The sequence below is a fragment of the Acromyrmex echinatior genome, chromosome 8, assembly GCF_024713525.1.
Source record: "Acromyrmex echinatior isolate Ae372 chromosome 8, ASM2471352v2, whole genome shotgun sequence".
NCBI classification, from domain to species: domain Eukaryota; kingdom Metazoa; phylum Arthropoda; class Insecta; order Hymenoptera; family Formicidae; genus Acromyrmex; species Acromyrmex echinatior.
Window position 1 is genome coordinate 11370982 of NC_141859.1, and position 12466 is coordinate 11383447.

General features: G+C 36.9%; 2 protein-coding genes across 2 annotated transcripts; both read left to right on the forward strand.

The window, feature by feature from the left end:
• Positions 1-1600: 1600 nt before the first annotated feature.
• On the forward strand, positions 1601-5847 carry LOC147908758 (uncharacterized). Its single transcript, XM_087408734.1, has 3 exons — positions 1601-1612; positions 2644-2831; positions 2926-5847. The coding sequence occupies exons 1-3, from the start codon at positions 1601-1603 to the stop codon at positions 3296-3298; spliced, it is 573 nt and encodes a 190-aa protein (XP_087264860.1). The 3' UTR covers positions 3299-5847.
• Positions 5848-9869: 4022 nt separating this feature from the next.
• LOC147908759 (uncharacterized) lies at positions 9870-10732 on the forward strand. The gene is made up of 3 exons (XM_087408735.1): positions 9870-10202; positions 10276-10467; positions 10526-10732. Exons 1-3 carry the CDS (start codon positions 9870-9872, stop codon positions 10730-10732), a joined length of 732 nt encoding a protein of 243 aa, XP_087264861.1.
• The last annotated feature ends 1734 nt before the right edge of the window (positions 10733-12466 follow it).

Genomic DNA, 12466 nt, shown 5'->3' on the forward strand with positions numbered 1-12466 from the left:
GAGATGAAATCACGAGCTCGCCTTGTGCGTGCGTTCAATAACAATTTCCGTCGGTCGACCGAAGGAATTCTTACCTTTTTTTTCGAATTACCGATTGAGATCGGTAACAAACAACTGAAGATGGCCAGATTGTGGCCGATATGTTTAATGTTTTAATTGATGTAATAATAATTAAATATCACAAACTACAACTTGTGCTGTGGTTCCTTATGCTCTTCTTTTTATACTTGTTAAATTTATAACCATGTTTGTTTTTATGAATTAAATTCGGATAATATTATTAAAATCAGTTTTAAATATAAATCGAATATTATTAAGTTTTAAATATATATGTATATGTCTACAAAACTAATGAATTATGAAATTAGTACCATATTACTAGTTTATTATTCTTAATCACTTAAATTTTAACAGGCAGTGAATTTTCATAAGCGCCGAGAGTCTTTAATAGTATCTCGTTGGTGCCATTAGTCATAAATCAGAAGTCAGAAGCTAAAAATTGACCAATCACAATCGTTAATTTTTAGCTTTTGACTTTATATTTATGATTAATGGCTTATTGTAAAAGGTCCATTAAAGGTACAATTTGAAATTCCGTTCTCAGCCGTCGGAGAGTGAACACTGCTCTGAAATACATACTGGTGGTTGTGTTTACTCTAAATGAAATCTATATATCTTTAATATAGTATTGGAAGCTTGATTACTTGCTTTTATTTGGCAATGGTAGCACACATGGTATACAAGTGATTTTGCCATTACTTGTTGCGCATTCAAGATTAATTGCGTCGCACGTTGGGAAAGAGGCTGTATGATTTTTTCTTTGAGATTGATATGGGAAGCCGGATCATTTTTGCACTTATTCATGATTCAAGAATGAGACGAGAAAGGAAAGAAGAAGATTAATCCGATCTGCTCAATCAACTTGAATATTTGATAAGCTTTTCAGGGTGTAAGTCCGATCTAGTGCAATTAAGGCTAACGCTTTGATTAAATTGTTATCTTGAAGTGAATGGAATATTCTTGAAGGATTGATAGCTGCTTAGAATGTTTGATTGATTGATTTTGAAAACTAAATCTGTGCTGATTTGCACTGGTATATTAGAGAATCATAGGCCGGTATTCATAGTCGGATCTTATATTCAAGATCGTTTTAAGTACGGTCTTAAGAAGTCATCAATCAGAGAGGATTGCATTAGCGTCTTAAGACATACTACTTACTTAAGATGATCTTGAAATAAGAATCGACTATGAATACCGGCCATAGATCTATTGGCATCGGAATTTTTGTTTTTGCAAGAGAGTTATATAGTTCTTTTCTATATTCTAGTGCAAGTTTGATTAAGTCTTTTCATTTGAATTTGATTTCGCTTTTACTAATTATATTGTTAAGATGCATAAGATTCTGCAATTTGATTTACTCTGGTTGTATTTTTTGGACCATGAATGTCTTTCTGTGAGTTGGATTTAGTTAGAATAATATTGTATAATGCAATGATATCATTTATTTAATTATAATATGTTATCCAGAATCGTTGAATGGTATAATATATTATACTATAATATATTAGGTGCGCAACTAAGTTCCCGCTGTTCTTAACAGATGGCTCCAGCAGTAAGTGAACAGTTTTATCGTGATGGTATACGAGCTCTACCAGAAAGAAGGGAAAAAGTAGTAGCTAGCGATGGGCAATACTTTCAATGATTCATTTGTAACCATTTTTTCACAATAAAGTTGCATTTTCATCAAAATAACAGCGAGAACTTAGTTGCGCACCTAATAATATATACATATTACATTAAATTTGAGAATATTTAATGTGTAAGTTTAATTTAGATATATTTAGTTTATGCTTAAGATTGTTTTGTTGGTTCTTTTTGACTTTTGAGTTAAGAATTTATTTTGAGGGGAATAGTTTTCTCCCTGAAACTGAATAACAGTGGCGAGAGCTGTTTTTGTCACATATATTTTGTATGGTTTTTGTGTGTTATGTTCATGCTGACTTGTATTATTTCTTATATTTAGCTTAATATTAAGAAAAGGAATTCATCTTCTTACATTTCTCATGTAAAATTGACTTTTATTTTTGAACTTTTCTATCGATAATAACCTTCGTTAAGATAATTGTTTTTTTTATATAATTATAATTGTTGTTAAGATAATTCTTTTACCTTACATTAAAAAAAAATTTTTTTTACTTATATATATTTTTCTTTTGAATTTCGCTTTTTGGTATTGTGATATTATATTGTGTCAACATGGATAAGAAAAATAAGTCTAATGAGAGTAATAAGAGTGTCAAAATGACAGAAAAAAAACGAGTTCTCCCACATTTCCGCTATCTAAGAAACAAAAAACACTTCAACAGGATGGGGAAGAGAGCTACTCAATGGATAACATTAACATTAATGATATAATAGGTCTGGAATCATCGGTGAATCCTTTGTCGTTACCTCTTCCAAGGTCTCCCTCTGGGGCTTTGAACGAGAGGACGATGGAATATGTGACCTCTATGTGATTGAAGAATAGAATTCTTAAATTCTCAGAGGAAAAATAATAAATAGATATAATGAGCGATCTGTTGGGCTTTTTATTGTGAGGGTGGAATCATCTGCTTCGGACTCTGGCGGTTCTTCGTCTATTAGTATCTGCATCCCATATTTATAGGTAAATTATTTTTTTTTAAATTGGATAAAGATCTTTTCAATGGCATACAGAAAATTAAAAAATTTAGTCCTAATATTATTGAAATCAGGTTTAAAATTTTTCTTGGAGCGAATCGTTTTGTCTTAATAAATGACAAATTTCCTAATAATTGGATTTTCTACTACGAGTTTTAAATTATATCGAACAGGAGTTATTAGAAATGTTGATCCTTCACTCTCAGTTGATGACATTAGGGCAGGCATGGACGAATTTATTTGAGATTATAGATGTCAAAGACTGAAATATTTTTCCAAAAGAAGTAATCAATTATTTGATTTCAATTCTATTAAAATTACTTTTAATTCTGGCTATTTACCAGAGATGATTTTCATTTGGAAAGTTAAAATTAAAGTGTTGTCTTTTATTAACAGAGTTAGGAAGTGTGATATCTGCTCTCGTTGGGGGCACTCTAATAAAGTTTGTAAAGGAAAATTGACATGTCCTAGGTGTGGAGAATACCATAAGGAGGTTGATTGTCGATCTCAGTCTGTTAGTTGCAATAATTATCGTAAAGACCATCATTCTTTTGATGTGGCTTGTCCGGTCTTTGAATATTTCAAATTAATTAATACAATTGTGCATATGCTAATGTAGACCCTTTGTTATCAAAAAAACTTTTAAGACAGCATAATATTAAAAGTATAAAAGAAAAGTATAAAAGAAATTGAAATAATTTTTTATCCTTTGGCATATAGAAGGTCTCGAGAAACGGATGAGAATGATACTTTGTTTTATTGTGATGTTCCTGACTCTTATGAAGTTTCGATATCTGAGGTACTGGATCGAGCCTTTGGTTTATCTGGTTTGAAGGGGAGTGGAAATGATTTGACATCTTTGGGAAAGGGTAATTCTAGGTTGAATCGCTTTATGTTTCGGTTTAAAAAAAAAGAAAAAAACAGCTTTTGATTATTACGGAGATGATGATCCTATTAAGGAGTTTGATAGGGTGGGAATTGAAAGAGAAGATGAGGATCAGGTTTCAATAGTGGAACTTGAAGATTCGGCAGCTATCACGATTAGTGATCTCAAGGAAGAAAGAACGTGGTTCATAAAATTGCAGATAAGAATTATGTCCAATTGGGAGAAAATCATGATGGAGATTCAGATGGGATTGCTTTTGAGGAAGCCACACTTGCTCAAATTTATTGCATGTTGGTTAAAACTAGTCTTCTAGAAAGCAAAAGATCTCTGAGATTGCCAAAATAGTATTTAATTCTATCTTAAATTAATTTTGTTCTATTTTATTTGATCAGTCTCTTGAAATTCAACATTTTAAATAAGCTTGTCATATACTTGATTTTCTTATTTCAATAATGTTTTGTATAATACAATGGAATAGTAAGGGATTACAATCTAAATTACACGAAATTTCCAACAAGATAAATATTTATGATGATGTTTGCATTCAGGAACCTTTGATTCCTAAGACCAGGTGTTATTATGGTCTTTCAGGGTCTTTACTGTTTTTCTCTCATAATGATAGATGGCTGGCTGGAAATGAATGCGATAGCCATCGCCTCGAAGGAAGTATAGTTATTATATGCAGAACCAAATGGGATTCATCAGTGTATTGTCTTGAATTTTTAGGATTGGAAATAACAGCGGTAGTTGTGAATGGATTTAAAAAAAAAAGTTGCTAGTAATTTCTTTATATAGATTTCCAAATGTGAAAATGAATCTTGAGGAATAGAAAACATTCTTCTTTGTATATCAAAATTAAATGAGTCTTTCTGTATTGTAATTTGTGGAGATTTTAATGCGCAACATTGTTCTTGGGGATCTATTAGAGCAAACGACTGTGGGAAAAATTTAATTTATGCCATCACGGATTTATCCTTGCAAATACTGAATGATGGCTCTGGTACCAGAGTATCCTGCAATAGGGAATACGTTAGTGTTCCGGACTTATCTTTCGTTTCTCAAGATTTGGGACAAGTTTTGTATTGGTCGGTGTTACCGGAACCATGGGGTAGTGATCATTATCTCTGATCTCGATTCAAGTTACTTTGGTTTATCAGAATGATTTTTGGACTCTTTTTAACAGACCTAAATTAATTACAAAATATTGGGATAATAAGACATTTCAGGATAAAATGAATGTACAAGCCAAAAATTTATTATAGAAACATTTCAGGTTGTGAATTGTACAATAATTTGCTATATTAAACTTTTTTTTTGAATTGGAGGGAAGATGTATTGATAATTGCTCTAATACTGTTAAATATGATCAAGATAAGATTATTAGGTCTAAACTTGAGGAATATCGGAGAATGAAAAATAAACCTTGGTGAAATGAAACGTGCGAAAAAGCTGTTAAAGACAATTGGCCTTTAATAATTTTAAAGTTTTCTCTAGAGAAAGTTTATATCTGTATCGACAATCTTCCCTTAAAGCGAGGAAAATTATTGCCAAAAATAAAAGAGAAAATTTCAGGAAATTTGTTAATAAAGTGGATCATAACTTCCAATTGATTTTTGGGAAATGATTAATATATTTAAGAATTATGTATTTAATAATGTTAGTGCGTTGACTATTTATGTTATTCATTCATTCGATGTAAGTGCTCCGCGCCCGCGTGCGTTAGTTGATAAATCCCGTCATGGCCCGTTACCTAGAGAGGGAGTCGCCTCGCGAGTGTACACGGATATTGGCGCGACGGTAGCGAGTGTGGTGACGCTGGGACGCACTTCCATGCGAGACGAGAAGACGTGCAAAAGTCCGCGATTGCCATTAAAGTTATCAGTGGTGAAACTATATTGAGTTAACCCTTCGAACATACACAACATTTGATCCTTCGAGCCAGATTCCACGTCTGGCCATTATGTCCAGTATTCGCAAAATTATTACGTTCGGGTAACGCACCGCAATATCCACGAATGTCGAGGTTACTAAAGAGACGATTTCAAAGATGTCGGAGATTGCTGATCTTCGCTGAACACGAGGTTATGTAAAGGCAAAGTTGACGAGATTGCGAACGAGAGTGACGCAAACTAACGATGGATCAGGCATTGAGCTTGACGAGGAACAAGCAGAGGCAAGGCTGGAGAAATTAGGAGACACGTATAACGATTTCGAGTCCATACAAAAGCAATTACTACAAAAAGAGGACGAATTCAATGACGAGGACGCACTAAAGCAAGAATGTTTCGAAGAAAGGTATTTTAAGGTAAAATCTTTGTTAAAGCGATGCATGAAGCTATCGTCGGCGTCGGACCGCGAGAAACAGACGCGGTCACTCGGTTGTTGCAACAGCAAACCGAGCTCATGGAACAAATGCGTCGCGATGCTCAGCACGAAGACGCCATGACACGTGGACGCCATAACACCGCGTAGTAATAACGAGACATTGTCGGCCATTCTCGCGCGACAAACCGACATACTTGACCGCGTGGCAAACAATGCAGGCACGATTAACACAGATACTAGAGTAAAGTTGCCTACCATCAAATTACCGAGATTTAATGGCAAAATCGAGGATTGGAAAGCTTTTTCTGACAGCTTTCGATCAATCATACATGTCAGACCGCAACTGTCTGATGTCGAAAAGTTTCAATATTTTAGTTATATATTTTATAGTTTCGTCAATCTCAGGGGACGCCGCTAAAATTATTGAGTTAATCAAGTTAACGGGTCAAAATTATTCGACGGTTTGGGAATTACTGTTAAGTAGATATGATGATCCTAAGTCGCTCAAGAAAAACATATTGAATGTTTGTTCGATGTGAAAACTCTTCGAGCATGGGAAGAGGAAATAAAGTCTAGCGAAACAGTGACGTTAAACGACATGGAATTTCTAAAAAATAGAAGCCTCATTTTAGAGTGTATCGAGTCACGATCGAATGACAAGGCTCTCAAGGAAAGGGAGTTGCAAGGGCTTTCATGGGCACTCTAAATCACAAGCTGGAAACAAAAGTGCTGTAAATCTCAAAACAAGTTCTCTAACCTCTTCTCTGAATAGGGGTAAGTGTTTCCTCTGTGATGGATCACATCTTTTATTTGTTTGTAAGAAATTTCTAGCTCTGTCGGTTGCCGATCGCATCAAGGAAGTCAAGCGTCTAAAGTTATGCATAAATTGCCTCAGAAACGACCATTACGTAAAGGCATGCAAAAGGGATTCCTGTTGAGAATATAATGGGAGGCATAATACACTATGTCATCAAGTGCAGGCTGACAGGGACTCAGCAAAATCAGAGCCGCAGGACAACAATTAGTTGCTAATATAGCGGTTAATCATGCATATCACAAGGTAAAAAGGCGACGAATTCTCATGGCTACTGCAAGGTTAGAAGCAACGCGATGTAATGGCTCGCTAATTCCGATACTTTTTGAGTGCCAGTGAGGCAAATTTTGTCACTCAAGCTGCGTACAACAAACTAGGGCTGAAAAAAAATAGGACTTTCGAAATTGTAATCGATCTAAACGAGGTTGAAAACAAGATTCGCAGTATTTGCGAAGTTCACGTAAAGTCGAGGTGCCAATTTCCAGGCCAGTGTTCAATGTCTGATCGTGCCCAAAATTATCAAGAATTTGCCCTCCATGAATATAGATCGCGACAAGCTACAGATATCGAGTAATCTTGTATTGTAGTTGACTCGGAATTCCACAATAACGATCCAATAGACATGTTACTGGAGACAGAATATTTCTTTGACTTGTTAGACGCGGGTAAAATCGAGCTTGGGCAGGATCAGCTGGTTTTACAAAAATACGAAACTTGGATGGATCATAGCAGGTTCCGTTCTGATAACGGCTTGCAGGGATTCGGCCATCGACAGGGGAGCGACGAGTACCTTGATTTGTTCGGTGGAGCCTTGCGATGTGTTAAAGGAATGTCTGGAAAGATTCTGGAAATTGGAGAATTACGACAGCAAAAAACAAGAGTGTTATCGAGAAAAGATGTGAGCAGCATTTCGTGCAAACTGTCACGCGAACAAGCAATGGTAGATTCATGATAAAATTACCTTTCCGCGATTCGAATTTATTGGTGATAACCGAGGAGTAGCTTTGAAGCGTTTGGAACGCACACTCAAGAACAATGAAGTCATGCGAGATCGTTATGTTAAGTTCATGCGAGAATATATCGAGTTAGATTACACATCAGTCCTGAAACCTCTGCTTGACGATTGTAAAGGCGCGGTCTATTTGCCTCATCATGGGATGTTAAAAGAATCTAGTACTTGTACAAAATTACGTGTTGTATTTGATGCATCCGCTAAAAATAATAAGGGCGTATCTTTAAATAACGCTCTTCTGATCAGATCCGTTTTACAAGATGGCTTAATCGACATAATTATTCGTTTTCGTATTTACAAAATCGCTTTAACTGCCAACTTACAGAAAATGTATCGCCAGGTGTTGGTTTAGGAAGACAATCGCGATTTTCAATGAATTTTATGGAGATTTTCGCCTGAGCAACCTGTACAAGATTATCGCTTAAATACTGTTACGTACGGCCAAACCTGTGCGTCTTGGCGGTACGTTGCTTGAGACAATTAGGTGAGGAAGGTAAAGAGAGTTATCCGCTTCCCATACTCTATTGAATGATACTTATGTCGACGATATACAATAATTTCAGGGACTAGCACGATTGAAAATGCTCGTTCTTTGCAAGAACAGTTAACTATGTTATAACGAGAAGGAGGATTCGAAGCGCACAAATGATGCTCTAATTCTGACGCACTGAAAGGAGTTCCGCAAGAGAAAGGAGTTCCTCTGTGAATCTGATTTTAGTTTCAAGATTGATGCGAATGATACTATTCGAGCTTTGGAGCTCGAATGGAATCCAAATTCGGACAGACTTCAATTTACTACAAATACAATAGGACATGCGTCCGCAAAGCGCAAGATGCTGTCCGCAATTGGTAAACTATTCGATCCTTTGGGTTTGATAGGCTCCATTTTAACGGTAGCTAAAATTCTGATGCAAAGTCTTTGGGAAATCAAAACAGACTGGGACGATCCACTCCCGGATTCGGTGCTAGACAAGTAGAAGGAATTCCGAGATTCTTTAAATAATACTCACGAGTTATATGTTTCTCGATTAGTTGTAGGTGTGTCAAAGGATTGTCGATATTCCATGTTTGGATTTTGCGACGCTTCTGAGAAAGCATATGGCGCATGTATCTACATACAATCGGTAAGCGAATCCAACGGAGAAACGATGGTTAGGTTATTATGCGCGAAAGCGAGGGTAGAAGCAATCTATACCTGGGTTAGAACTATGTAGCGCGTTGTTATTATCTAAACTGATCAATAATGTAAAACACGCCATTCACATTGAAATCGATGAAATATGGGCATAGTCGTGCTGTACTGACTTCGCGGCGACGTAGCATATTGGAAATCTTTCGTATCTAACCGTGTGTCGGAAATTAGCGAAATACTGCCTGCTATTCATTGGAACCATGTAAGAGGTTCGGAGAATCTGCAGACCTGATCTCAAGAGGAGTTTCACCTGCTCAGCTGAAAGATAATTCCTTATGGTGGAATGGCCCTAAATGGTTGTCATATATTCGTCTTCTTACAAGCGAAGGAAATCTCGATTTGGAATTTGCCGAGGATGCCGAGATTGAAGCCAAGCAACTCACTGCAGTTTGCAATCTCATCATACCTCAATCATTTCCAACGAGACAATCAACACACTCAACACGAACTGCTCAACGTTCACAAGGATTGAGCGGATATTTGTCTATTGCATTAGATTTCTTCATAATTGCCGCAAAGGACATGAAGACAGAGAACTATCTAAATTGACTCTATCTGAGTTGGAGTTATCAAGACGCGAGGTACTCAAACATCACAATGTGTCTACTTCGCGGAAGAGCCAAAATGCCTTCAAAACAAACGAGAATTAAACAGAACTAGTCCATTACTTCAGCTATACCCATTTCTAGACTAACATGGTATAATCAGAGTGAGCGGACGACTTCAGGCGGCGCCTTGAAATTTCGAAAGGAAACATCCCATCTTACTGCCCGCACAATGCAGGATCACACGTTTGCTGATCGAAAGAGAACATCGCGCTCTATTGCATGCTAGTCCACAATTATTGGCATCAATACGCCAGTAATACTAAACGCCGCTAAACGCGAGAAATTTGGTGCGTTAGATTTGCCGTTCCTGTGTCTGGTGTGCTAGACGTAACCCAAGAGGACTAACCCAAGCGATGGGATCCCTTCCCAGCGATAGAGTGCAGCCATCCAGAGCATTCGCCATCACCGGGGTCGATTTTGCTGGCCCAATTACTACCCTTATCAACAAAGATCGGAAAACATGCAAATCCTACATAACACTATTTATATGCTTCGCCACCAAAGCCATTCATCTCGAGGCTATAAGTGAATTATCTACGACGGCCTTCCTAGCTACTTTACGCCGCTTCATTGGTCGGCGAGGTTCGCCTCGAAAGATTTGTAGCAATAACACCACCAATTTTGTGGGTGCTAAATGCGAGTTACAAGAGCTTTATGCCTTTCTCCGTACATCTATCAACGGGGAAGTTGGCGACGCGTTGCAGGAGAGAGGGCAATACTTTGTTTACCTTTGAGGAATTGACAACGTCTCTCGTGCAGATTGAAGTGTGCCTGAATTCTAGGCCGTTGTCTGCCCTATCCTCTGATCCTTCTGATCTGGAACCTTTAACGCCAGGACATTTTCTCATAGGAAAACCACTAACCAGCCTTCCGGACAATGATCTAGCTGATATAAAAACAGCCTTGATAGGTGGGAGATGGTTCAACGCTCGGTCCAAGAATTTTGGAACGGTGAGCGGTCGAATACGTGTCCAATTTGCAAAGTCGTATCAAGTGGAAAACTCGCCAGGAAAATTTCCAAGTCCACGACCTCGTGCTATTAAAGGAGAATAATCTTCCACCGTTAAAATGGAGAATTGGACGCGTTACCGAAGTTCATCCTGGCAAGGACAATTTAGTACGCGTCGCGACGGTGCGCACGACCACTGGTATCGTTAAACGTGCAATTGCTAAACTTTGCAAGTTACCAGTGAATGATTCTATAAAGGAAGATTAATTGATTAATCTTGGTGGGTGGTGTGTTAGCGCGTTGACTATTTATGTTATCATTCATTTGATGTAAGCGCTCCGTGCCCGCGCGCGTTAGTTGATAAGTCCCGTCATGATAAGGCCCGTTACCGAGAAAGGAAGTCGCCTCGCGAGTGTACACAGGGATATATTTATGATCGCTGACGTAATCCGATCGTAGGGTCTGAGCACAAGAATTATATGTCGTAACACTTACTTAGAGACTTAAGTTGTAGACGTAAGTAACGCATAAACTTTGGCGTATGACGTACAATTTATTGCCGTCTCTTGAAGATACGGTAATAAATAAGTTGTACATCATATGTGAAAGCTTGCGCGTTATTTACGTCTACAATTTAAGTCTAAGGGGCTCCGCACAGAGAACAGAGAATAAGAATTTCAACCTATCAGAAACTGTGTATTCCACAATGCATGATTTCTGATAGATTGAAATTCTCTGTTCTATTCCTTGTTCCTTGTATTGTGTGGAGTCCCTAAGTAAGTGTTACGACAATTCTTGTGCTCAGACCCATATCCGGTCGTCAGGCCGGTATTTTAACAGTCATGAATGTAAAAATACAATAACTAAGAACAAAACGTGAACCACTAAAGTCGAACCCCAGGTATTCTTGTTACGAACCGTACCAATTGAAGTCTTTCTTTTCCTTCCTTTCCATGAAATAAAGAACTCTGATTGATTCAATTTCTTATACCTCATATGTTATGCGTTATACAAGAATTTGTGCTTTCTGCTTAAGACGGGAAGCACAGACTCTTGCATAACGCATAATACATATCCTGAGGGTTGATTGTGTATCTTGAAATGAGGTGAAAATTACAAAAGTGAATAAATTCACTAGAATTTTCATAATTTAATTCAGTGCTTGAAATTAGTTGTCCATTTTGGGCAGATTCCAGGCGACCTCCACTACCACTCGGCGAGCCCACATGACGCTGTGCCCCAGGAGTCGTGATACCAAAAGTATGCCGGAAGATGTGTGGGAACACATCTTCCGGCAAATATCATTAAAATATTTTCTTTCCTACATGATTTTTATTTTAATATTAAAATTTTTTATTATTAACATATTATGTGTATATTCTACACTAATATTATATAATATAATAAGCAATAATATATAATTGTAATTACGTCGTAATTACAGTATTATAATAATTGCTTACTATATTATTGCTTACTATATTATGGCTTATTATATTATTGTAGAATATACACATAATAAAAAATTTAAATATTAAAATAAAAATTATGTAGGAAAGAAAATATTTTAATAATTGCCGGAAGATATACTCCCAGCATACTTTTTGTATCGCGACGCTCCTGGGGCATAGCGTCACGTGAGCTCGACCGCCGAGTCTCGAGTGATAGTGGGGGTCGCCTCAGAAATCTGTCCGAAATGGGCAACTAATTTCGAGCTGATTTAATTGATCAATACCTAGTAACCTTTGCTCACTTTTGTAATTTTCATCTCATTTCGAGATACACAATCGATCCCCTGCATTCGTTTAATCCGGATTTACAATAGGTGTTTTAAGCCTCAAGTCGTAAGAAATTGATCAATTGCAATCGAATTTGAGAAGAATAATCGACTATGATTCGTCCATTTCTTATGGTTTAAGATTTAGAACTCTATTATAGATCCAGGGTAAATGAATGCATCTATAATGCATAAGTGAATAAATGAATTAATCAGTCTTTTAT